Source organism: Lytechinus variegatus, chromosome 1, assembly GCF_018143015.1.
Source record: "Lytechinus variegatus isolate NC3 chromosome 1, Lvar_3.0, whole genome shotgun sequence".
Lineage (NCBI taxonomy): Eukaryota > Metazoa > Echinodermata > Echinoidea > Temnopleuroida > Toxopneustidae > Lytechinus > Lytechinus variegatus.
Genome location: NC_054740.1, coordinates 20626381 through 20653495, shown reverse-complemented (window position 1 = coordinate 20653495; position 27115 = coordinate 20626381). Strand labels below are relative to the sequence as shown.

At 34.7% G+C, this 27115-nt stretch overlaps 1 protein-coding gene across 5 annotated transcripts; it reads left to right on the top strand.

Annotated features, from left to right (window-relative positions):
* Positions 1–1879: 1879 nt before the first annotated feature.
* On the top strand, positions 1880–20082 carry LOC121408719 (palmitoyltransferase ZDHHC20-B-like). 5 transcript variants are annotated; one of them, XM_041600359.1, is made up of 11 exons: positions 1880–1906; positions 4853–4891; positions 5191–5285; positions 6400–6526; positions 8245–8314; positions 9027–9180; positions 12884–13016; positions 15462–15591; positions 16566–16690; positions 17676–17786; positions 19778–20082. In XM_041600359.1, exons 2-11 carry the CDS (start codon positions 4888–4890, stop codon positions 19822–19824), a joined length of 996 nt encoding a protein of 331 aa, XP_041456293.1. In that variant the 5' UTR covers positions 1880–1906; positions 4853–4887; the 3' UTR covers positions 19825–20082. The 5 variants fall into 5 exon arrangements, with proteins under 5 accessions (XP_041456293.1, XP_041456261.1, XP_041456277.1 ...); XM_041600327.1 differs by having other exon boundaries at positions 1902–2095; XM_041600343.1 differs by lacking the exon at positions 1880–1906 and adding an exon at positions 1914–2095 and having other exon boundaries at positions 17679–17786.
* The last annotated feature ends 7033 nt before the right edge of the window (positions 20083–27115 follow it).

Below are 27115 nucleotides of genomic sequence, written 5' to 3'. Positions count from 1 at the left end.
TTTAGGGTGCTTTTCGAGACCCCATGGTCGCGCATGGTATCCACTCGTGACTGGAAGTGGTCCCCCCCGGGGAATGAACACTTGAATACTTGTATTCCTCATTGAACATGGGGAATAACCATCGTTTTGTTCAGTCAAATTGGTCCTTTCTGTAGAATTTATGTTTCAAACAATGAATAACAAAATAAATAGTGCGTGAGGGACCGGGTGATGATCGAGGGACAACATCGTTCGTGTGTCAGTGAATAGGCCTATGAAAAAAAGCAAAACTCCCGGACGAAACTTCATGATTTTCCTATTTAATAACAAATTTCGATGAAAATTTCAGCACCAAAACATGCTTGCTGGATTTTTTCTCACATTTTCTTGGGTGAACCGGGGTGGACTCACGGAAATAAAAGTTGTCCGTGGGTGGACTTCGTGTGCATCATAGAGATGTATATTATTGACACTAGAGGGCGGACTTCATCAAATTGCTGTGATTCCATGGTCGGGGCGGCCGCCATCTTAAAGAGGGCAAGAGCGCGGATTTATAACACACGGCTCTATGGGAGAATATCACATATTTCACTTTTTTTACATTATATTTTCAATTTAATGCTGTATGCAACGTTAAAATCACAAGGCAAAACATTTTTATGTTAAAATATATGATAACCATGCATATTTTATAAAGGAGATGGACTGAACATCCAGAAAATGGGGGGAAAATAGGTTGCTGTACGTGCATTATATGATGTAGATCAGGGCTTGGTCTGAAGTTTCCCCTCCTTTCAGTTAATTTTGAGGAAATCAAAGTAGAAATCATATGGTGAATCACTGATAATCCCATTAAATATAATATTGGAGACTATGCGACGTTATAGCTATATTTAACACCACGGGTGTTAAATCTAGCAGCCCAATCAATAAAGGACCTCACCATCTGGTGTTGGAGTTACACTGCCACTGGTGTTAAGATTACCAACATTTAGGATGTTAAAATATATCAACACCAGTCTTGGTGTTCAATTTGAACACGAGTCGGAGAATGTTAGTGACACCATTTGGTGTTCATTTGACACCCTCGAACACCTGCAGAAACGAACATTTAAACGCCAGTTTAAATCACCCATTGGTGTAAAAAAAAAAATACCAACACCACTTACACCAGCTTTGGTGTTGTTTCACGGTCGGATTCACACCATTAGTGGTGTTCAAGTTCTTCAACACCTGCAGCCTGACGGTGTAACTTAACACTAGGGTATTTTTTATACCCCAACAACAGACAGTGTTGAGTTACTCCAGTGAAGTGTAACTTCAACAATAATTTTTGTTAAAATATTTCTATCCAACACCTGTCACGGTGTTGTTTCAACACTTCTGAGTATTTGGTGTTTATTTTACACTCTATAAGTGTTGTTTCAATACAGTATATTGCTTGAACACTGAGTGTCAAATGAGCACCAAATCAAGAGAACATATGAACACTCTAAAGTGTTAAGTTGACCTTATCTGACACCCTTGTCACGGTATATGCTATATGATAGCTAATATATTGAATAACTAAGTACTCAGTCGACCTCGTCGTTTTCCCCCGTTTTCTGGATGTTGAGTCCATCGATAAAAATATGCATGGTTATCATATATTTTAACATAAAAATGTTTTGCCTTGTGATTTTAACGTTGCATACAGCATTAAATTGAAAATATAATGTAAAAAAGTGAAATATGTGATATTCTCCCATAGAGCCGTGTGTTATAAATCCGCGCTCTTGCCCTCTTTAAGATGGCGGCTGCGCAATACATGGAATCACAGCCGCATTACGCGCGCGTCAATGCGAGCGATTACTCTAGTGTCAATATACATCTCTATGGTGTGCATATGCACGCACGCGCGTACGTACGTATGCGGGAAATGGGCTTGGTAGTACATACAGCTACAGTATATGGGGTTTGTTGTTTATAATGCTGAGGGAGTGAGGTGATGTGATAAAAAAACCCAAAATGGGTGTTCTTCAAACATGCATGAGAATCGTTGGTTGGATTCCTGTAATTTTCATTTCTGCTGTAATAGCATGGTCTTACTATGCCTACGTGGTTGAGTTGTGTATATGTGAGTATTTTTACTAGTTTGAGCGTACGGTGTGTAAAAATATGTTTGTTTGAAATTGTACCGTACCGGTACGGTACTGTGAATGACTGCAGTGTTTCGCGATCGCATGCGCTATGCATTGAGCAGTGATTGACCGATATGACTCGACTGAGCTGAGTATGAGTCGTATTTGCAGTGGCAGTGCAGTGTGTGCACTCTGTCTCTGATGATTTTGAGTCGTGTGACATATTGTCATTGAGCAGAAAAATTACAAAATTACTGATGATGTCATAATGACAAGACATATTTTCATTGCTCTTGTGGGCAAGACTTCCATACTGGTATGTCCCCTCCACTAAGATTTTAAAAAAAAATATTATGGAGAAGGTTTATGAAGAATTAAAAAAGTCATATCTAAGAGATTTAAGAAGGAAAAGTTGGATACATACCAAAATATGGCTTTATTCCGTCAAAAATTCGAGTGTGTGTAATTCCCAATGGCATCGGTTTATTTAGTCAGAAAAATAAATACCCAATTGGCAATACTCTTGGAGAGTAGAATAGTCGTAATATCGGTTGATAATCATGATAATAGTTATGAAACCCATGGCTTTCAACAATTCCTGCTAGCTCAGTGAGTAAGGCGACAGACAGAAGATGCCTCGATCAGCAGAGAGAGGTTCGAATCCAAGCTCCAACCGGAAGTAAGAAGAAAAAAAAGAAGAAAAAGAGAACGAAAGAAGGGGGTTTTGGAGAAGTATTTTTTTTTAATTAGTGGAGGGGACACATGGAAGTCTTTCCCTCTTGTGGCTTGCATTGGTGGACAACTCACGCCATGGATTGATGTAATTTGTAAATTGTTTGGGAATAGATCTAGATCTAACACTAACAGTATTAACATTTTGCTGTAGATCTAGCTGTTTACAATTACATGTACGGTACTAGATTCTACTACTACATGTAACGCTAGGCCTAGAAAGAAAGGCTAGATTAAATTAGACTTCTAATATTTAGAGGGTTTTACTGCTAATACTAGTGCTAAGTTAGACTAGAACTTATGAATCTACATGTTTAAGTCACGTGTAATATAGGTCTAGACCAAAATTAAAAGCTTTATTCGTTTCACTAAGTGGAAAGAGCTCCATATGCACCCACCACTAAAAATAAAAGATTTTAGTTGAGACTTCCGGTTTGTTCACCTCAAGATTTTTCTATCATATTTTTACTGTTGCTAGTTGGGACTCAAACTCATCTCATTTTATTGTTATCTGCAGTCAAGACCTAAGTTCCCGCTATGCTAGCAAGAAGCGCTGATACCGGTAGGGGTATTTCAACGATTATCAGCTGATAATTCAACTAGTCTAGATGCACAGACTAGCCTTGAGGACTCCATGATGATATTTTTAAATATTTTGACATATACTTCTTCATCATGGAGCCTGCCATATATTTTTAAGAGACTCTTGTTAACAAAGATGGATTTCCATAGGAAATCCATCTTTTAAGATAAAAATCACGTAAATGATTTTGATTCTAATTATTTTTACACCTTCATACGCTTAATGCGTAAGGTTTCCAAAATTGGTTAATGAAAAGGCAAAAAATTGAAGGTTTCTTACCAGACCGATCTCGTGTAGATGATGATGATGATAGATCCATCGATCCGTTTGTCAACAAAGCAAATACAATAGGTCTGACCCTTGTACCTTCGATTAGCGATGTTACAAAATGCCGTTTTGAAAAACAACTTTTTACTGGTCCTAATCTTAAATTTACTGGTCCCCCCAAATAAAGAAAAAAATTAAAAAAGACTTGAATTAACTTTGCTGTCTTTTATTGCTTTCATTCACTGCCCCTCCAAAAAAAACCATACAAACAAAACACACACACAACATAATTCATGTGAGCCGTTTCCCAATTTTGGAGGGCTATTTTTTTAAGATGTCATACTCAAGAGTCCTTTTTACAACTTACAAAAAGGGGAAAATATCATTTGTATCAGTTTTTTTTTACTGGTCATGTCTGTCAGATCAGTAAGTCTGGCTCTTTCTGAAAAAAACTGGCCCGACACTGACAGCACTTTTTACTGGTCTCGGACCAACGGACCTGGAGGGGCTGGGGTTCACTCTTGGAATGACAAGGTACCCGGGGGGGGTATTAAATTTTTGTTTTGATGGGGGTGTGCCTCACAGGTCTTGGAAACTAAATATGTACCACGCAGTATGAAAAACGGTCAACGGAATGGGAATGCGGCACCATAGCGCTGTGCATAAACTAGCTACATGTATGCATGGAGTGGCTACTAGTTATATGAAGGGAGTTGTGAAGCTGTACGTGCATCTCTCACATGCGATGCTCTTGCTAGACATTTTTTGGCAGGGCTGGGGAACTGAGATGTCACATACAATGTAACGGGGGTCTTGCAAGCGGGGCTGGGCGGCTTCTGAACTGAACTTTTTTTGGAACTTTTTTCATTCTGAGTATCTAGAGAAGTGAAAATTACATGTAGGTCTGAAAAAGGGGGTCATCAAAGCGGCACGTCTCCGTACCACCAATGTATGTGAGTGCCCTCTCTCTCCCCCCACCTGCCTGGGGGTACATGTTTTTAAAAAAGAATTTTGAATAAATTAAGAATATTTAAGATGCAGATTTCTGATCCAAGGTCGCATCAATATTATATGATATATCAAATCAATCTACACTGGAGCCTACACATCCAGGGATTCATGAGCATTATTTGTTTTAATTGAATATTCGTCTATTGCCTCTTTTTTTCAGTTACTCTTGCCAAGGCAGACCAGAAGTATGCTCAAATGGGTGAGTCACTGTTTAATTCTAGTGAATGAGAGTTTAATAGTGGACGTACTTATTTGGTATTCTTGAGTACATTGAAATATTTATTTTTAGAAAGGTGAAGGCGTGAAGCATCGGAAGTAGTAGTCGTAGTGTATTTGAAGTTGTAGTAGTACATAGAAGCTGTATGTAGCGTGTGTACATGTATTACAAGTAGTAACTAATACAATAGCATGTTTTAAAAGCAAAAATTTTCATGAATATTAAATACCAATTATTTTAGTGGAATTATAAAAGGAACTCATTTTATTTTTCTCCTGCAGTATTCTACCTGTTGTTCTACCATGTATTCTTGGCAATGTTTTGTTGGGCCTACTGGCAAACAGTCTTCACACCACTAAGAGTTATACCCGAGAGAGTAAGTATTCCAATTTTTAAAAATCAATATTGGAATTCTCTTTTTTTTACATTATGCTTGTCATTTCATATGATAAAACAAAATCAGAGAGAAACAAAACAGAAAGAATCAAAAGCAAAAGACAACAATTATTTTTTATAGCAATGGCATTCTCAAGTTCCCAGAATTGAGGCAGGAAAACAAATATAGTATACATGTATTCTGATTTTGTGGTACACATGGACAATCAATATGTCATAACAAGTAACAAAGGGACAATGAACTTGTATGTAGCTTCACTTTTTAATGCATTAGCATGCATGTTTGGTGGTAGTTATTATTAACACATTTTGATTTTCAGTATTTTAAAATTGAAATCAGAAGAACTATATGCACATGAAAGATTCAATCCAACTTGGTCCAATGCACCATACATCGTGGTCAAGATTTTGTAGTTCTTCAATTTTTCTTTTGCATTTTTTTTGTACATGCACTTCATTTTACATGTACATGTAATATACAATGCTTGATCATGTGACTATGTAACTTCCTTTGTTTGCAGTGAGCAGGATGTGGGTTTTGGTTTGGTGTATTTTTAAATCTTTACAACTTTTACACATATAGAAGTTAGGATTAACAAGTTTCATAAAATGTGCAGTTTTATGGCTTCTAAAAAACTCAAATGCAAATTACAGGAGCATAAAATAGCCTTTATTTGGATAGATGAAAATAAAAGATGAAAGCTCTTTAGAATATGATTTTGCATCACCTTGTTAATGTTGCACACTGATCTATGAGACAAAGAGGTTTTGTTTGGAGGGGGGGGGGGGGGGAGGTGGGGTTTTAGAGAATTTGAATGTCAGTGCTCATACATGCATTCCTGAGTTGCTGAGAATTGTATCTTTTTACTACTTCTTTATCTAATTTCTCAAATGTACATTATGATTTGTACTTTAGTAATAAAGAAAGCTTTTATTTTGACTGATTGAAAATGAAAAATCAAAGGTATTATGCAATCTGTTTTTGATGTTAGACATCTGGGTCCATATGGTACCATGGATTATGTGTGAATTTCTGTTTTTTTCAATGTCTGATTTGAAACTTAATATCATGTTATATTTCTGTTATTGTACAGTTCTTCCTGAGTAGCTCAGAATTACATCGTTTTGAGAGTGAGGACAGGACAGAGCATCAAGTTGAGATTCTTCGTGAAATATCTCGAGAAAAAAGATTACCAGTTCACACAAGGACATATGGAGGAGGTAAACCATTATCTTTTTGTGCTGTGATTTAGAGAAGGTGTACTTTACACTGATATTGAGTGATTTCAAGTTCAGTGTTGACCTTTTGGTGTTGGTGTTAGGTCAATTTTTACATGAGTATAACACCAAACATAGAATGAATTTGCTTCTGAAAAGTCACTCACTGGTTGTTGAGATGTCAATAATGTGATCTGGACCAGTTCTACAAACTCAGAATAAGTTTTGGAGCTAGGGGAAGCAATCCAAATTGCAACACCAACACCAACACTAACGCCAACACCGGACTTGAAATCACCCAATGAGTTGAATAAATAAAATCATTTAAATTTTATCACTGAAAAGATTCATCTGATTGCCTTGTATACATGAGAAAACATTCTTTTTTTCCACAATCAACAAAATTTACCTGTTTTTGGCAAGCTTTCACTTGCTAGGCTGCAAGCTTTGTCAGACCGTTTTCATAGCTGTAGTTTCTGTCGTATCTGGCGCTATTGCTGATGCAGGATGACGTAGTATGGGATCGTACATAAAGGATAGTACTTAATTGAGCAGAGTGGAACCCCCCTATGAATAGAAACTTAAAGATAAATTCCAGTATTGGTAACGATCTCAAAATGACTTTTTACAGAATCTAATATAATGACCACCCAAGTGTCTATTTGTATGAATAAAAAATATGTGCCAAACGATTCTGGAAAAAATTGTGTAATTGCTGAGAAATAAGCAAAATAAGCGCGGATTTGGTCACTTCCGTCGGGTCTTTATTCCAGCAATAATAATACACTATCCCACGTGTGCCTATCTGTGTTGGTGATCTTCAGTGTGAACATTTTTCAGCGTAGATTTCAAGATTTCACAAAGTTCAGTTTATGTAACTGTACCAGATCTAGATCCTCGATTATATACTGACAATTAAGCCTGGTTTTACAGACTTTCTCATGAAATCAGTGTTATTGCAACTACTGGCATTTCTCTTTAAGACAATACGCACTATCCTGGATGTACGATCCCATTTCCCATACCCCGTAGTGCTGCATCAGCAATAGCGCTAGCTACGAGTCTACGACTAAGGTCTGATGAAATTTGCAGCCGAGCAAAAAAAAGCTTACCAAAAAACAGGTAAATTTTCCTGCTTGTGGAATAAAAATTGTTTTTCTCATTCAAATTTCATGGAAATTAAATGAAATAACAAAGTAGCATTGTTCCCAAATCAGTAAATAATGCATCTTACAAAGTCCATGTACATGTGCTAAACTGCTGTTCTCCAAAATCTTTCAGAATTATTAAATCCATAATTTTTTTCCATCCATTGGATGAAATATTTATTTTACACTCTTTTTCATCAACTCAATTTCCTTGACTGTCTGGTAAGAATTGCTATATCCATTTGTGATACAAAGAATCTACATGTACAAGCACCAGCTATATCCTGTATTTGATTGGAACCTACAAAAGCTTAATAGATTACACTGTATGTCATATTGTACATTACAGTTTGATAGCTGTTTCTGTAAGCTTTATAGAATAACTGTAAAGAGTAACTGAAGGCTTATCAATGAAGAAGCTATTTATGGTACGTATGTATGCTTTTATAGAGCATGATAGATACAATATGTAGCCAATGCCTTATGCAAATAGGTGCAAGTCAAATGCTAATATTTTACAATCTAGTTCATCTTTGAGTTATTAATGATTTCCTTTGTATTTTCTCTTTATAGGCATAAGATTCTGCAATAATTGCAAAGCAATTAAACCTGATAGATGTCACCATTGCTCTGTATGTAACAAGTAAGTAGGAAAATTTTTCTCTCTCTTTCATCTTGTGGTATTGGCTTTCCCAGATACGCAAAGCAATAAAAATAAAATTCAAACATTGTCTGCTGAATTAGGAGATTCTGTCTATTGGAATGGGACAGCTTGGGAGCAGCATGCAGTATAAATCTCCCTGACATTACCAGGGAATTTGTTACATGTCATCAGAAAATACTTCTTCATGATTGATTCTCCACATGCCCCCCTAAAATTGAGCCTCAAAAACAAATGTTGCAAAACATTTCATTGATAGATGCTTCATTATATTTGTGTTATAATATTAGGATTGAAAAAAGTTGAAATTGATATTGAAATATTCATACATACTCTTTGTGCTTGTATGTGTCAATTGATATACCACTTCCTGGTTGTCAATGATATATATATATCTGCGATGATCATTTCACATACTCCACTATATCCTCACCCAATTTGACAAGACTCATCTGTACATCTTGGCAGCAAATATACATGTAGATTGTAGAACCGATCTGATTTTTTTTTTATTCTTACTCTCATTCAGTATAGACTCGGGATGAAATCTCTTCTGATTCCATACATCATTTTTCTTTCTATATGAGACTTCAGCTTGTTTATATCAAGTTTTTCAGATGAATTTGATTCCCCCTCCCTCTTTGAAATTCTTCACCAACCTCTCATTATGATTTGACTCTCTCTTTCCACCCAGATGCATATTGAAGATGGATCACCATTGTCCATGGGTGAATAACTGTGTAGGTTACGCTAACTACAAATTCTTTGTACTCTTCCTACTCTACTCTGTACTTTATTGTATGTATGTCGCCCTCACGGTTCTACCTTACTTCATCCAGTTCTGGTCGGTGAGTATACTTGATATTGAAAACAGTTCTTACATGTATTTACTTAATTTATTCACAAGACAGGGACCCGTGTGACACAGATTTACGATTGATCCGATCAACCTCGTATAGAAATCCATCAACATCATAAGTTTTTTTTTCAGGAAATTTTTGTAATGCCCTTTGAAAACAAAGAGAGGCACACCAAATTTTCAAGAAAACTATGATTATAGGAATATACATCATATCTAGAAAATATTTTGAACAAACATGTATTTTAGATGTTGACATTGCTGGCTTTCCATAGTTGTGGTTGATCGGACCAATCGTAACTCTTTGTAAGAAGGGAGCTAAGGGGTTATTTCACAAAGTATTTAAATGTGGCTCAAAATCAAATTGGAATTCCCAGTTGTGTGTAAGGCATCACCACATTGGTCAGATCATGCCCAGGGCATCTGCTGTATATATGCAGCAATAATGTGAAGCACATGCACAGTGTGTGTTGGCACTTAAGCATAAGTTTGAGTCACACTTAACTCTTAGTGAGACACTCCACGTTCTTGGTAACCTTTAATTCTTTTTTTCGTACATTGTCATTCAGAATTTTTCACATTTTATTATGCAGAAAAGACTTTCGCAATTATTCTATAGTACAGTGTATATGGTTTCAATTGCAAATTGATAATGAAGCTGAAGAAAACACCCCTTGTATTCACTCAACTTTAATCAAGAAATGTAAATGATCTGGACAAAGTGTTCCCCGATTGTTATTACTGGTATTTTAATTGTTACATGAAACATTAAATTTTGTCATAAAAAAAAGACTCAAAATTACCCACTTTGATTTTGTTGCATCTGATGAAAGACCTTTTATGATCATTTATATTTAAAAGAAAAGATATTAAAGCTTGTGTATAGTTTTGGTAAATCCACCAAAATGCACCTATCACTATTCCAATTCATTGCTAGCTAATATGAATGGATATGCCCTATAACAGTTATGATGTGGAGGATATGAAATGAAAATGTGTTTTACAGGATAAATTTTGCGATTTTACATGGAAATTTAACTTGATCGGGTCACCCGATCAAATTAAAATATCTGTGTGTTTTTGTCTTTCATTTAAATCCTATTCCAAATCATGAAATGGGCTGAAACTTTCAAGATATGTTCTTTGTCTGTAACTTTTGGATATCTAATCACTAAATTTATAAGATAAGTGCTTGAATGCCCATTTTTTAAATTTAAAACAAGCATCTCCGAGAGAGGGCGCTATATATCCAAGATATGAATATTTGAAATTTTCTCAGAGAAGTGCAGTTGGAAAAATATCTAACGGTCTCTACGCTTCAGTTAGACTGTCATATTAGATGATATTCGATTATCAATCACATTATTGACCCTTTACCAAAGCTATACACAGGCTTTAATGTGATACTCTTTTATTTTGATAATAAAGAGACTTTAGGCAAAGGTATGATTGTTTTGGGTCAATATATGTGAGATTTATTAATGTATCAATCATTTTGAAGAAAAACATTAAATCATTGATATGGTTTTAATTGATATCTTATTGTTTGCAATCTACTCTTGATTTACATAGATATTTTTGTCTGTTTTCTAAAACACTGATCGTCAAGCAAATGTCATTACAATGTAGGTAAAGTCCAGTGTAAAACTTGATGAGTACCGTATAACTATAATAGCGTGCTTCAACGGTCCTCAGCTGCATATGTTGCAATTTTTCTTTTATAACTTACCTCTAGTGATTAGCAGTGTGTAAATCTGCCTTAAATGCCATCACAAAGTACAAAATACATTGTAATTTTTTAGATTTTTAAATCTCCATTTGAACGTTTATTTTCCTTAAGATTTGTTCTCGATAACGGTTGACATTTCAAAATGTTGATGGATGCATTGAAATAGAAGTTACCAAGGAATACATGTATATATTTGATTAAAGGGAGATTAGTTGTCATTTTAGTATGCTGAATTCATTGAAAAAGAAGTTACTCAGGAATGTATGTTCAATTAACAGGATATTAGTGATCAAGGATCATCTGGGTTCCAGATCATGTTTTTGTTTCTGTTATCGGCCGTGTTTGCCATCAGCGTTACGGCACTGTTTTGTGTCCATTGCCGCTTGACTGCTCAGAATCAGTCAACATTAGGTAGGAATGTGTGCTGATTACCCATAAGTTCATTCATCTATATTGTGGCAGTGGGTGATATACTGATTAACAAGGTGCTGACCAGTGAAATAATCATTAAGAATATACCAATTATCTAAAAGCTGTAATCCAATTACATAATATATTATTTGTAGTGGTAATATTTATTCCAAATGTAAGTTCTACGTGTACCAACATATTGAGATTGAGATGCAAATCAATATTGGCCTGTTTGTTTTCATGCATTGTAAATAGAAGAAGATTTATCTACAACATGAATTCAGTTGTGCCTGGCTTGCCTCATGTTAAGTATATGACACACTGCCATCATGTAGGATGATGTACAACATGGGGAACCACTTTGTCTCTCTACCATGTATTCAAACTCAATGCATTAAAATGGCTGTGAGAAACCAATGGCATTTCACACTCAGACATGACAGAGATGGATGTGTGGCTGCTAAGGAAACCATCTTATTCTCTGTCATGTATTATATATTGATATTGAGTGCATGGATGGAGACTTTCTTGTATACATAGTGTATCAGGGATGGTGATGTGCATCTAAGCTTACTCATTCTACATGTATGTTATCCTTCAAAGAATGCTGCTTTAAGCCTCCTAAAGCAAGGTAGATTATTGGTCTCTTTCCAATGAAATTAGAATAGATGAGCCCTGCTTCACCTCTCATAAACAATACCACTTGTTGCCCTGATGATGGCTACATGGTATGTTACATTTGATTGTAGCAATAGTAGAAAGTAAGCTGGATACATTTCACCCTTTCCCCAGTTCTGTGTTTGAAACACTAACCATTCATCTTGCCATGGTCTTTTAATTTTGATTTTTTTTTCTTTTGTCTTTCTCTCTCTCCCTGAAATTATGCATGATGATCTTGGGTGTGTCCCTTATTGCACTGAAAATAACACATGGCATGCTGATACACCTTTGCTGTCTGCTTTTTCATCCGCTAAACCATGTACACTATATCTCTTTCCAACTGGCTATCCAACATCTGTCATTCACATTCTATGTGATTTATTCTTGTCATGCCTTGATATGTCTTGTCATTTCTTCTCGTCTTTGCTTTCCATTTATTACACTGAACCTAACACTAAATTAACATTTTTGTCGATAATACATATATACATACATTGAGTAAATTTTTTTTCTGACATTCTTTCTTCCACTCATTCTTTATTTCTTCCTTTTATTCTTCCTTCCTCCTGTCCTTTCTTCCGAGTTACCTTTCTTCCCTATTTCTTACTTTTCTTGTTTACATGCTCTTTCCCTTGATTGTATCCGTATTAACTCACTTGCCGCATCTTTATAAAATTAACATTCAACTGTCATTAATTCATTCCAAAATGTACATCCTGATCAAAACACATATCTACCCCACATTTCATCTCTACATGCATGTAACATCTTCTCTTCCTTTTATGGTGCTGTACGTGTCATATAACATTTCACATGACTCTTCACCGTCCATCCACACCCATCTATGCTTCCCCCCTTCCTTGCCACGTTATGATTGACCCCATACCCCCAGGGAGGCCTGTCAAACGAGAGTGGACGATTTCATATCCTCTTCCTGTTCTTTGCGGCGGTCATGTTTGGTATAAGCACCTCCGTTCTCTGCTGTATGCACACCCATCTCAGTCTCACCAACAGGAGCACCCTGGGTAAGCTTATACCAAACTATTCTTGACCATCATCAGGCAATGGTCAGTTGAACCATATTTAATGGTCAGTTAGACCTTGACCTTCTTGAATGCTCATTTGAACCAAGGTAATGAGCTTATAGGACTTTACCTGAGATCTACACTATACCATATTCTATTCCACCATCAGACTTGATCGGTCAGTCAGACAAACTTTAATTATCAGTTGAACCATTTCTAATGGTCAGTTGAACTATAATAATGTATTTAGTCATTCTACTTTGAGATTTAAACTATATGTATATCATCAGACATTATCTCATCATCATTGGTCAGCCAAACCATCTCTAGTGGTTAGTTAAACCAAAATTATAAGATTATAATAGACCCAGTAAATTGATATCCAAACTATACCATATTCTTGACCACCATCAGAAAATAGTCGGTTGGACCTAAACAATGAGTTTATAGTCATTGTACATTGAGATAAACACTTTCATATTCTTAACCACCATCACATTTTAAAACACCAACTTTGGTCAGTCAGATCATATTTAATGGTTATTTAAAGCAATAGAATCTGGATTATCTTGAGATTCTTATAAGAATAAGCTTTCATAATGATGATGTAGCATATAAATAGGAAGAAAATATTCAATGATGAGGCAACCTTTTCCAAGTCAGCTCAAATTGCTCATCTACACTAGTTCACATAGGGATTTCTCTCTCATAAAGCTGGTTTGAAAAGATTTTTGATATCCTTTTCAGGTTTTAAATATTGATATTTTTAGGGCAAACAAATTTTCTAAATGTCTTGGTTAATTTCTGTGTTAGAGTAGAAATTAAATTATTGGAAACAATGAAAAAGGCACAAAAATATATCCAAGGCAAATCCAAGGTAGATGAAGAACATTAAGACCATTCAACGGGGCACAAAAGATCATGACAAATGTTTGATTAATGAAATCAGAAAAATAAGAAAGAAATATATATCATGGAATAATATTGTCTGTTATTTTCATGCGAGATATATTTGTCTCCATCAAATGAAGTATCCCACCTGTGCTCTTAAGGAATCATTCCTCATTCCTGTTCAAACTCAAAATACAAAAAAAATATTGGATATTTTTTCATTATCTGCATATCTGCACCTTGTTATTTTCCACTTTCGTTTTGTCCTGGGTTAAATCAATAATTGATCACATCTTACCCCAGTATGAAATTGCTAGTGGTTTCACACAGTTTCTACACATTCTTATTTCTTAATTTCTTACCATTACCCTAGAAAGGCATTTGAGCTTCTTTATGAAGTGAGATCTTCCTTCTCATTTGCAATACTAAAATCACCTTGCACAGACTTATGAGGCTGGTTTAAAAAGAAATAGTGACATTGGAAACAAATACCGTATACATATATGTGATATCTTCTTTCCAACAGAACAGTATTTATATTACATTCCGTGGTTTAGTCTTGATTAAGTAGGATAAATATAGTGGATTAAGGAATTATTGAGGTTATATTGATTGTAAATGACAGTATTTGATGGCCAATAAGACTGCATGATAAACCTGCATGATGTTTTCTATTTGGGTAGAATTCATTACTCTAGTGTCCACTCTGCATGTAAAGCATGAAATGCAAAAATGGCAGGCATGGCAAATATCTCTATCCTTTATGTTTCTTCTTCACATTTTAAAATTTAATTTCTTTTGCAAGAGGTAGAAGTAAAGGATCATTTTCTTTCAAGTGTATGCCCATGTATTGATGATTTTCAAGGTTGTTTCTTCTCTCATTCACCCTCTTAAATTGTCTATTTTCATGATCATCAACATTTATCTGTACATTGTCATTTCTTTGCTTGTAGGGAAACTAATTGGAGTATATTATCTTCTTTACCTTTTATATTATGCTAATTAACCAAGCTGTTATAACTCTTAATTTATCACTGCACTGATAACCCACTGAATAACAAATACATTTGGAGTCATTTGAAGTTTTATGTATACATATTTTGCTTGCCCAATTTTTTGCTCAATATCAATCAAATTTAAAGAGCAATTAATTTTTTTAAACTGTTCCTTTTCATTCTGTAATTTGATACTACTTCCAATTATCGCTTTGTCAAATGCAAAACTGCAAACAATAGCAATAATGCCATAAACATAATAACCCATGGACTGCAAAATTATTGTATTTACATAATTGTGATACAAGAACTTACTGACTCGAATTAGCATTGGTTGGGACAGCTGAACCAAAAGAAGGAAATTTCAATTGAAACTTAGTGTAGTAGGTTTCACGGCACACCATGTCCTTCAGTTTGCATTTTCATATTTTATAGTTAAATTGAAACAATTATTGTACCAATTCGCAGAGGTACTATTTGAACATGTTTAGAATTTTTCAAGATTTTCAAGTTTAACTTGTACATCATTTTAACAATGTGTCTTATTTTATTTGTAAAGAATCTTTCCGTGCTCCTGTGTTCCGTCATGGCCCAGACAAGGATGGATTTAGCCATGGTAATTGCTGTGATAACTTCAGAGAAGTCTTTGGGGATGAGAAATTGTACTGGATTCTGCCTATATTCACAAGGTATCTATTCATATTTCACTAAAGAATCAAAATAATAACAAAAACAAAACATAAGAAGGCAGGGTTCTACTTAAGCACTTGCCCGATCGCCCGGGGCAAGTAAAAGTTATAGTTGGGCAAGTGTTTTGAAGTTAAGACCAAAACTACTTGCCCGAATGAATTGGGCATGCAAAATTCTCACAGTAAAATGACCAAAATTAGGGTTGATATGATATATTGACCTTAATTTTGGTCATGGCAGGCAAGATGAAATATTTTTAGATAAAGAAATGCAGTAACAAAGTAGATCAGTTCATGTCAAAAGAGAGAAAAGGTCAATGGTTTATAAAACCGCAAAACTTTCTTTTGAAGAAGTAAAACTTTTTCAATGGTTTTTTTTCGGGCAAGTGAAATAGATTTTTGGGGCAAGTATATTTCAACTATTTAATAATTTACTTGCCCAACTGGGCAAGTGCTTCCAAAAAGTTATGTAGCACCCTGGAAGGAAAAATTGTACAAAATTAGAGAAGAGAACATTTTTTAAATTGAAGTTTATTTAGGATAACTTGATTACGTTGAATGTTAGCAGATCGATTTTGTGTGGGAGTGTTTCATAATGCACCATGATTTTTACTTACAAATTTACTTACTACTAAGATACTTACTAGTAAGATGCCAGAAGAGGTAGCTTATTTTCAATGAAAGTCATTGACTGACCACTATATTTTTTTGTAAATCAAAATTGGTGGGCCTGAAAAATTTATGTTTTCCTCAAAAATTCTGTGAACTTCCTGTTCTTCCAGAATTCTGTGAAATTTATCTGTTTTCCCTATGCTTGAAAACTGGGGACATAATCAGTATTATCGTATTTTAAAAAAATTGATTCTGTAGAGTACCCAGTACACTATAATCAAGATTAAGTGCTTCACATGGCTCAATCAATCAGTCCATGGTGATTGTGATTCACATTGGTGTTTATGTTATTTTATTTACAGCAAGGGTGATGGTGTAGTGTATCCAGTCCAGTGTAAAGATGATGATTCTGATAGACTCCTTGATGATGGTGTTGAGAGTGATGTCCTCAGTGGAATGGAAGAAGATGGAGCACAGGGTGATGCAGGTAAGTGAGATTGAGGAAAGAGAAAGAAAAGACCCAAGGGTGTAGGACTTTGGGATGCACTGGTTGATGGTGTAGTGTATCCAGTTTAGTGTAAGGATGATGATTCTGATAGACTCCTTGATGATGGTGTTGAGAGGGATGTCTTTAGAGAAAGAGAATATCTGCCTTTATTTCATATGAAGTAAATCACTATTGGTTACGGTGATGGGCAAATTATCACTTTCACAGTGGTCTTGATGTGAGGGGATAGATAGCATGTACATCTAGCATCCTGGAGAAGTGACAGTTAGACTTGTCACCTGAAATAATAACAAAAACATTAACTTTTTTGTATGTCTGACACCCATTTTCCATTCTTCCTCCACTTTATGAACTCCTCAAATGATTACACTTTTTAAAGCGAATTGTGTCCTTTTATATGACCTAGAAAACAAAGACAATTTTTACTTTGATCAGGGATATCCCATCTTAAGGCGTTGGACATATATATCTATAGAATTACCTTTATGACCCAAATTCACAAAGGTGGTTTTAAAAACCCACGGTTGAATCCATGGTTTATGCAGATTTCCTATTTAAATTTCTTTTATTTATCGGGTTTGTGTATAAAAAATGTCCAATAATGATGCACGCTTTTGTCACAGTGCGCCAAATTGATGCCTTTTACCGTGTTTAGATACGCTATTTTATTCACGAGTCCACTGTTTAAAGAGTGGGCTCATTAATTCAAACAGTGGACTCCTGAATAAAATAGTGTGGATAACCACAGCAACAGGCATCAATTCGGTGCACTGTGACAAAAACACACATCAGCAATGGACATTTTTTTAATATAAGAGGTAATATAAGCACAATTATTGAGCAAATCTGCATAAGCCATGGACTCAACCGTTGGTTTTCAAAAACCACCTTTGTGAATGTGTTTACACTATCTGCCACCAAACATCTTCCAATGTTTCATTGCATTACCTGTATTTGATCCCAGCAGGCAATGGTGATCTACATGGCAGCATCAGTGCTGGAGCTAACTATAACACCATGAATTCCAACAATCACCAGGTCTCTATACAGATGGAAGGAAGGAATGGTGATGCAGGTATGCCATGAATCAAAGGGGTGAGGATAGTCTTTAGATGTCCCTCAACCTAACCCCTTTACCTCACCTGTCCATTCCCTTTCTCAGCTTTAGCCCATGCTCCTCTATCTCATTTTCATCTCTTGCCACATTATCCTCACCTCTCCAAATTCCTCTCTTATGTCCACCCCTCCACCTGTTTTCCATCGTCTATCTACAACTCCTCTTCTCTTGCAACTGCCACCCATCACCCCTTTCCACCACCCCTTTGGCTTGATCCTTTTCTTCCTAGCACTCTATCCCTCTTCACTCTTTATCCTGTCACATATCTACGACCCCTCTTCTCTGCCTAACCCTCTTCTGTTCCCCTCCCCACTACCTTTAACTGCTACCCTCCCCCATTCCCACCCCTCTACTCCCTTCACCACCAAGTACTTTTTGCCCATCTCCCCTCCACCTGCCATTATCTAACCCTCTTGACAACCTCTACTCTACTCTCCTTTAGCTATCAGCCTTCCCCCTTTTCCTCATTTCCTCTCCCCCACCCCTCCTGCCCAACCCTTTCCTACCATTCTACCAATGCTCATTTCTCCATCAGCTATCTACCACCCATCACTTCTACCAACCTCTCTTCCCTTCTCCCGTCTGCCCCACACCTTTCCTTAAAGGTATTGTTTAACTTTGTGAGCAGCCGATTTAAAAACTTCTCAAACCAAGATGAAACATGTGTACAAGTGCATGTATTAGACCTAATAAACCCTGAAAACAACCATTATTTAGAATGAAAAGCTAAAACTACAAGGCAAACCCCAATTTTGTAAATATGCGTCTAATAGACACCTAAATAGTACACATAAGTGTATGGGATGAAATTAGATGGTGTTTCCGGTCACTTTATATTTCGATTTTTGAAGCACTAAATAATTATTTTCGAACACAATTTTTTCTGGGCTTCATTTTTGTAACATATCACAGACACAGGTGACAAGTGTGACCTTCTAGCTCAGATTTTTTAAAAGTCAAACCAATGTTAACCAATCACATTAACACATTTTCATTACCCCCACTCCCATTCCCTTCCCTCTCCCATCCCACCACCATACCCAATCCCTCACTAACCACCCTATTCTCTCCTATAATTCTTGACTTTACCCCTTCATCTGCATCCTCAATCCTGCATTGCCTTCCAAAGTTGGGTTAAAAGTGTTTTATTAATATTAAGCCAACATAAAAAGGGATGGTCCAGGCTGAAAATATTCATATTCAAATACATAGAGTAGAATCACTGAGCAAATTGCCGAAAATTTCATCAAAATCGGATAACAAATAATAAAGTTATTGAAGTTTAAAGTTAAGCAGTATTTTGTGAAAACAGTCGTCATGAACATTCATTAGGTGGGCTGATGATGTCACATCTCCACTTTCCGTTTTTTTATGTTCTTACATAAGATCATAATTTTTTCATTATTTCATACTTTTGTGAATAATATGTCACCATTATAATGAAATAAGTTGTAGCAATAAAATCTAATGCACTAAATCAGTTGTCAATCCAATTTTTCTAGTTCTTGGAGGAAAAATTTGAATAAACCTAATTTCACATGATAAGATACAAAAGAACAAGTGGGGATGTAACATCATCAGCCCACCTAATGAATATTCATGACAACTGTTTTCACAAAATATTGCTAAACTTTAAAATTCAATAACTTTGTTATTTGTTATCCGATTTGGATGCAATTTTGCTTAGTGAATTCTACTCTATTTATTAAGCTACAAATACTTTCAGCCCAGACCATCCCTTTAAGAATAGACCATTCAATATACATGTAAATTGATTGCAGGTTTAAATAATGAAGTACAAAATTAAATTAATATATTACCTGGTATATACTGTATATATTTAGGCATTTATTGAAGAGGTTGCACATTCAATCATACAGGTCTTGAGTGAACTGTAGGCCAAGATGCTATTGTTTGTAGCTAATCTTCTTTGTTGGTTGTGTTTTCAGGTCCTGGTAATGTTAACTTTGGAGCAGACATTGAATCAGGAAAGTAAAGCATGACAGAATGGCCTTACCATCATCGTCATGGCAACGTGAACAAATCAAAACCATTGTTTGACTCAACAGGGTGCAATCTCAGACCAATACTTCATTTTGTTTCTTTTTGATCAAATGTAATAATACCCGTAGAATCAGCAAATTAGATTATATATTGTTGAAATACACAGATTTTACTTGAAGGACAAGTCCACTCCAACAAAAAGTTGATTTGAATTAAAAACAGAAAAATCCAACAAGCATAACAGTGAAAATTTCATCAAAATTGGATGTAAAATAAGAAAGTTGTGACATTTTAAAGTTTCGCCTAATTTCACAAAACAATAATATGCACATCCTGGTCGGTATGCAAATGAGGAGACTGATGATGTCATCTACTTATTTCTTTTGTATTTTGTTATATGAAATATTCTAATTTGCTCCTCAGTGTCAAGTGAAATACAATTAATTCCTCCCTGAACATGTGGAATTGGCATTCATTGTTTAATACTATATGGTTCTCTCAAATTGGTTCTTATTGTCTAACCTGTAAAGAATGAAATATTGTATGATACTACAAAAAAATAATATCACTGTTTTGTGAAAAATAAGCGAAACTTTAAAATGTCATCATTTTCTTATTTACATCCAATTTTGATGAAATTATCAGCATTATTTGACTTTTCTCTATTTATTCAAATCATCACTTTTCTGGGGTTGACTTGATCTTTAACCAGTTTGTCATTGGAACTTGATGGTTCCTGTATTATCTGTGTTGATATTATAGAATTTGAGAGTTAATAGGTTAATTGGAATGGGACCACATGGATGCAGTGATACACAAAATTTTGTTTGATTCTGTTTCTTCATTTTGTCTTGCAATAGCATGAAGAAAAGATGTATCATTTGTGTTGTTTTTTGTGATTGGAAATTATTAAAAAAAATAACTTGTTTTATTGATTGGTTTTATGTGTGTAATGTACATGTGATTCCTATGATATTGTCTTGATATTCTATTCATTAACATATTTTGAAATGAGATTTATTGGTCAACGAGAATGAATGAAGGCCTTTATATGGTCAGATATTGAGCAATTGTTAGCCATTGGGTCATTTCTGAATAGTCAGGAGTATTGATGTTAGAACTGCATGTTTACATTAATATTTAACTCTGCCTTTTGTGTATATATGGTATAGAGTATGTTATATTGGTACTAGTATTTTTCGATAAAATTATAAATTTCATTTTCTGGAAGGGTATTTTGATAGGTGAGTGTCCAATTAAGATGAATATTTTTGGAGAAAAGGAATTATAAATTAGAGATGGGGTGATATAAAAGAAAAGGTAAAAAATTTTACGTACATATATTCTCTTACAGATTTTACTCACGTCATTGATTATATTCAATCTTTGATATTCATACCATTCAACCTCCAGGTTAATCAAATCTACAACATTATTTATGCTTTGATATACATATGCCTTTATATCTTTGCATGATTAATGAAAAAGCAGGAATTAGATTAATGACAGAAAGTCTGATAATTAAAATTATTGATTTGTATCGATATACTTATCAAGTCTGTGTAGAACTATCAACTGTATACAACACATCAACAGATGCATGTATTTTTTTTATGTTTCAATGTATTCCTAACAATTAAGAAGGCCTTTGTTGGTATACAGGCATGGCAAATAATGTAAGCTATTTAAAAGGGGAAAGATTTTGGAAGGAAGCTTTAAAGTAGTTGAATGTTGAGAGGTATGGAAACATTTGAATTGTATAAAATGTACATAAACCAATTCCATCACACTTTATTCTTATGCAGTGTGCTGGTATAAATGTGATTTTCTTTTGTTAATTCAGTGCAATTATTTGCACAAGAACCTTTTATCACATTATCACATTTCACATCATGCAGTTACCTTATGACACTTTGCACAAACATTAGCTGTTTTCATTACTGATGTTCAATATTATGTGGTATACAAATGGTTACTTTATATACAGTTGTACACAGTACATCATATCATACAAAATAAATTAGAAAAAAGCATGTCATTTTTGTTATTCTCTGTTCTTGCTGATATGTTTTTCATTTATATTGATAGTAATGGTATTGACTACTGAGTTAATTTTGTAGAAAGTTTCTTTTGTATAAATGTACAAGTACTTGAATTATTTATTTGTATTATATTACAAAAAATGTTGAAAAATACTTGTGTAATTCAACGCAATAGAATTGTTCGGAAGTTAGTAGACACGATTATTTACTAGTGATGTATGTGGTATTAGATATTAAACTCTTTGTAAAAGTAAAATTCAATGATATTGATTTTTAAGTACTTCCAAAATTATGGCTTGAAAATTGGATTCAACTTTGCCAAATGTTCAACTGCAGAACTAGTACTTGTCGAAGTGGTCTTTTTTTATAAATTGTAAAAAAAAATTGCCTTGCTGTGTTTGGGCACCTGTCCCAGCATCTATCTGAATAGTGTATTAGTAAGCCATAACTTTGGCATTATTTAAAATCCAGAGTTGTCAGTTGTATTGTTTGTGCATACAGTAGTAAATGCAGCTCTTGCTGAATGATTGCTGTATAGGATTGTTATATGTCGGTACATGTGTAGTTAATTGCATTTGTTAGGGCTGAGTCATTTCAGGAATTTTGATTTTTCAGATTCCGATGGTGTCTTACCAGTTGAAAAACTGTATTCAAATAGATGGAAGCAGAAATTTTAAGACAATTTAAACTACAACAACAAAAAAGATAGATTTTCAGTTTCGGGACAAAAAAAAATCTCCAAGTGTATATCATAGTTGATTCCCAGACCTGATTGATAGGAATGTTAACATCCGAAATCACCTATGTCTGTAATGTAAAATGGGGGGGGGGGGGGAGGTGCAATATTACGTTTGCACTATTTGTCGCCGCAGAGGATACCTAGGAACTAGAAATCCCATTGCAATTTCAAATAGAAATCATTTACATGAATTGTGCTTGTTGCATTGGATAACCAGCATTTGTAAAACATTGCATCAAATTTGTTCCAAATTCCATGACTCAGAGACCTAGTATCTGTCTGTCATTCATTTATTTGATATTAGTCTCTAAATTGGATTTGTATTCTTCAAACAAGCTATTATGTGATGGTAAAAAAGAAAGAGTAGATGTAATCTTTTAGGGAATGATATCACATTAATCATCGAAAAATTGACATTGATGGTATTGCATTGTTGATCTATATTCATTGTTTAACTGCCTTACTTTAAATTCATCAATGTTTATAATTGAAGATCCATATATTTGACTATAATCAAGTAATATAAACAATAGATGTATTTTTATGGTAATTCAGTGAGATAGTTGTGGACTTAATATTCAGTATTCTGGAGTAAAGTATGAAGAGTGTTCACAATGCCTTTATGTCAGTGTATTATAAATATCTAGGCCTACCATTAATATATGAATAGACACAATTTTCTGTCAGTCTCTGTCATTTAGGAAAATGTGCATGGCGTATAAAATGACATAACATATAATCTGTTATATGGTTATATATCTGTATGAAATTGAGGAGACTTCATTTCTTGGAAGCAAGTCCTAAGTGATGCTAATGAATTGATAAGGCATGTTATATATTAATTTCACCTATTTCAGTTCGGAATAAAACACCTTTTTATGTATAATATATTTGCAGGGAAATAAAATTATCTATATATGATAATTCATTGGGATTCTACCATTTCAATAATTATTTGCTGTAGACTGTGAATATTCTTTTTGAATGTTCATGTCAATACATCCATATTCAGTGTAGAGAAAATCCATCTTGTACAGAGAGAGCACTGTAAGTAACACAACAGTATGAGCTCTTTAAACTTTGCCTGTAATATTTTGTTTATTTGTACACAGACTATTTAACTTTTTATAGTGGTAAAAATATTTTGACAAAAAAACTAAGTTTCATAATTCTTTTCACCATGCCTATTTGATTGGTAAATTTATTGCTGTGATCAATAGGCGGTTTCAAACCGCCTCGATCACAAGAATCCCCGTTAAATTACGAGAACTTTTTAAGGCTAAAAAATACCCGTTAATTATTCCTGCATTCACACCGCCCCGAAACACATCCTTCGGGATAAGTTCCCAAAGTTACGAGCATGCGCAGTGTGGTCTGATAAGCAGGCAAGGCGGGAGATTCAAAATCACTTGCCCAGCAGCCACCCACGCCGCCGCGCCCAACGACACGCTGGGATAAAAGTTCCCGTAATTTGCTTTCACATCGCCAAAATACCTGCGACCTTGGAAAAATCCCCACGAAAGTTCTCGTAATTTCGCCAAGTACCTACTATTTAGCGGGTATTTTCTTTCGGGGAAATTACGCGTAGTTTGCTTTCACATTACCAAAATACCTGGTATTTTCTGATCGGGGTAAATTTCCCGATCAGAGAATACCTGGAACTGGCGAACTTCGAGGCGGTCTGAAACCACCTATTATTGGATATCACTTCAAATCACATTCACTTGCACAACATTCTGTTCATAAATGCCTTGTATATCATTGCCTCTTTGATACCAGTGCATGACTTGTACATTGTATAATGGTGACATATGAATCTTGGTATTATATGTAAAGACGTCTCATGTACTCCTAAGATAATAATAGATATAAAGTGTTTACAACATGGTTTCAAATTGGCTTAATTGATGCTGATCAGAAGTTGCATGGTGCTATTCTAATGATGAAGCACACTGTTCTTTTTGGCTATGGTTCAATTTAAAAGGGGGGGGGGATACATTCCGAAAAATTAGTTAAACTTTCATATTTGATTGACATATACACTCTTTATTTGTATTTCATTTGTAATCATTTATTTGATTTCAAGACATATAGAAGCAATTTTTCATAAATGGAGGAAATAAAGAATACTGTAAACTGATTAGAGAGTAAGCTAGGCTTTTCCTGATGAATGGGCCCCCTCGTCAACCATTTTGGTTAATGAATTCATTGCACTTCAGTGTACTGTATATGATCAGATCATGACTGAAAACAATGTCACTTTGAGTAATGTAAGGCAATGAAGTAGGATTTATCATATATGAAATACTGTGCAATTAGGATAAATAATCTGAAGAGGTGTGACAGGGATGTAGTCAAGGCTGGTAACTCCAAGTCTCAAGGTTGCTGGAGAAGACCATCTTCAATAGACTTTGTACATGTGACTCGGTCTGGGGCCAAGGCCGGCCTTGACTAAATCCCTGGTGAGTACGGTAGTAATAGACCTGTTTTGGTTGAAGACAAGGGAGACGGAAATGAATCATTTGTTCTAGGTGTACATTGCTACCTATTATCTAATGAAATTTGACATTTATCTAATGTTACTGTAAATCTAAGTATTTTGCATCATGTTTTTGTTTCATACACCTAAATGAAGTGAATCCTACAGTACAATTGACTGGGTTTATGCTGGTGAACAGTGTACCATCATTTTCACCTAATCTTATATGAACAGTTTTTTTTTTAATGTGCAAACATGGTTCTCAATTGGGGACCTACATGTATATTCATTATCCTAACTCATAGGTTGATTTGTGGCAAATTGAACAAAAGAAGCATCTTCAAACTCATTAATGTTTTGCAGATAGATATTAATTTGAATCAAATTTGTATGTATAAAGATGTGTTTTTAACGGAATCTCCTGCAATTTGAACATTGTGTTGTCTAAGAAAGGCACTCTTAATTTTTTTCACACACACAATTCTGTGCAAAATTAAAGTAATTGCTATGAAAATTTGATATGTACATGTACTCATAATGTTCTTTAGAAAAGACTGTGGAATAAAAATTTACTTTTAAATGTATATCGTAAGAATCAGTGCCTGCATTTATTGCGTGTTTACATTGTCTTTTAGGAAGAGCTCCCTTCCCTCTTCCATTTTAAAAAACTATCCCACATTTTAAATAAATGTTCATATTCTCCCTATATCTCACCAGCACCCCCCCCCCCATAAAAAAACATATCTGGTCCTTTTACACACCTCCATCAAAAAAGCACACTAAAACTTCAACAAAAATAAATGAGAACATAACATTTCAACACATTATTATGCACATCATTGGCAATTTGCTAATGAGGGAGCCAATATCACACTTACTCTTTCCATTCATCTATGTATTCATATCCTTTCCTTTGTAAGAAAAGTAATTCATCTTATTCCTCTCTGTCATTCTCTGGAATAGTCTCCCTTCCTCAATAAGAAATGCATCCTATGTCAACTTATTTAAAACCAAACTGAAATCCCACCTCTTTCATGAGTTTTTAATAAATCACTTTTTATGTATTTTGTAGAAATAATTAATCTTTACTTATTTTTCTTCAATTGATTTAGCGAACTTAAATTTACTTTTAAAATTTTTGCATATCCTGTTGTTTTTCTGCTTATCTGTTACATGTATGTATTGTAATGTGCAGTTGAGTATATCCAAATAGAAATTGCGCAATATAAATTTACATTTATTATTGCCCCTTTCTTCCCATATCTTTGTATTTCTTTTCCATCCCATGTTATCCCCGTCTTTCTGCTTCTCTTCTGCTAGACGTTATCTCACTGTATTCAACCTTTCTCTTCCCTCTAATGCTTTCCCTCTCTGTTCTTGCTTCTCATCTATCATGTTACCTCTTACCTTATTCATTTTTTTCTCTCTCTCCTCATTTTAATCCACCAGTATACACACATAATATCGACTTGTCAAACAGAATATTGGTCATGGATTTTAATTAATAACACATATTTTCTAAAAAGTATAAATACATGCAATAGGACTGTTCAATACTAAAAACATTAAAAATCAAACTTGAACACGGTTAGGCCTGAAAAAAACATTTGTTTGCTGTAACCCATCCGACCCTAGAGAAACCTGCCGGCAAACTTGCAAACAGTGTAGTAGAATACAGTCCATATATTGTTAAAAGAAGGCACTTGTGCTTGATGAACCATCAATCTTTATATGAAAATAGATCTGTGCTCTTTCATATCATTCCTAACAAAAATGTAATACAGACTGACCCTAATCATTTAGTATTACGTCAAAAAAATTAATTGAAGGCCTTGTAGTGAATGATTTGACTATATAAAACATGTTCTAATAAGGTAGCTTTGCTTGCAATACATGTTTGTATAGTACTGTAATTTCTTTCACCCACACTGATACAAATTTCCACATAAAGAAGTCATTTACATTTACAACAAAGTATATCTAATCTTGTCAAATGATTTTTCTACCGGTCTTTAACAGAGAA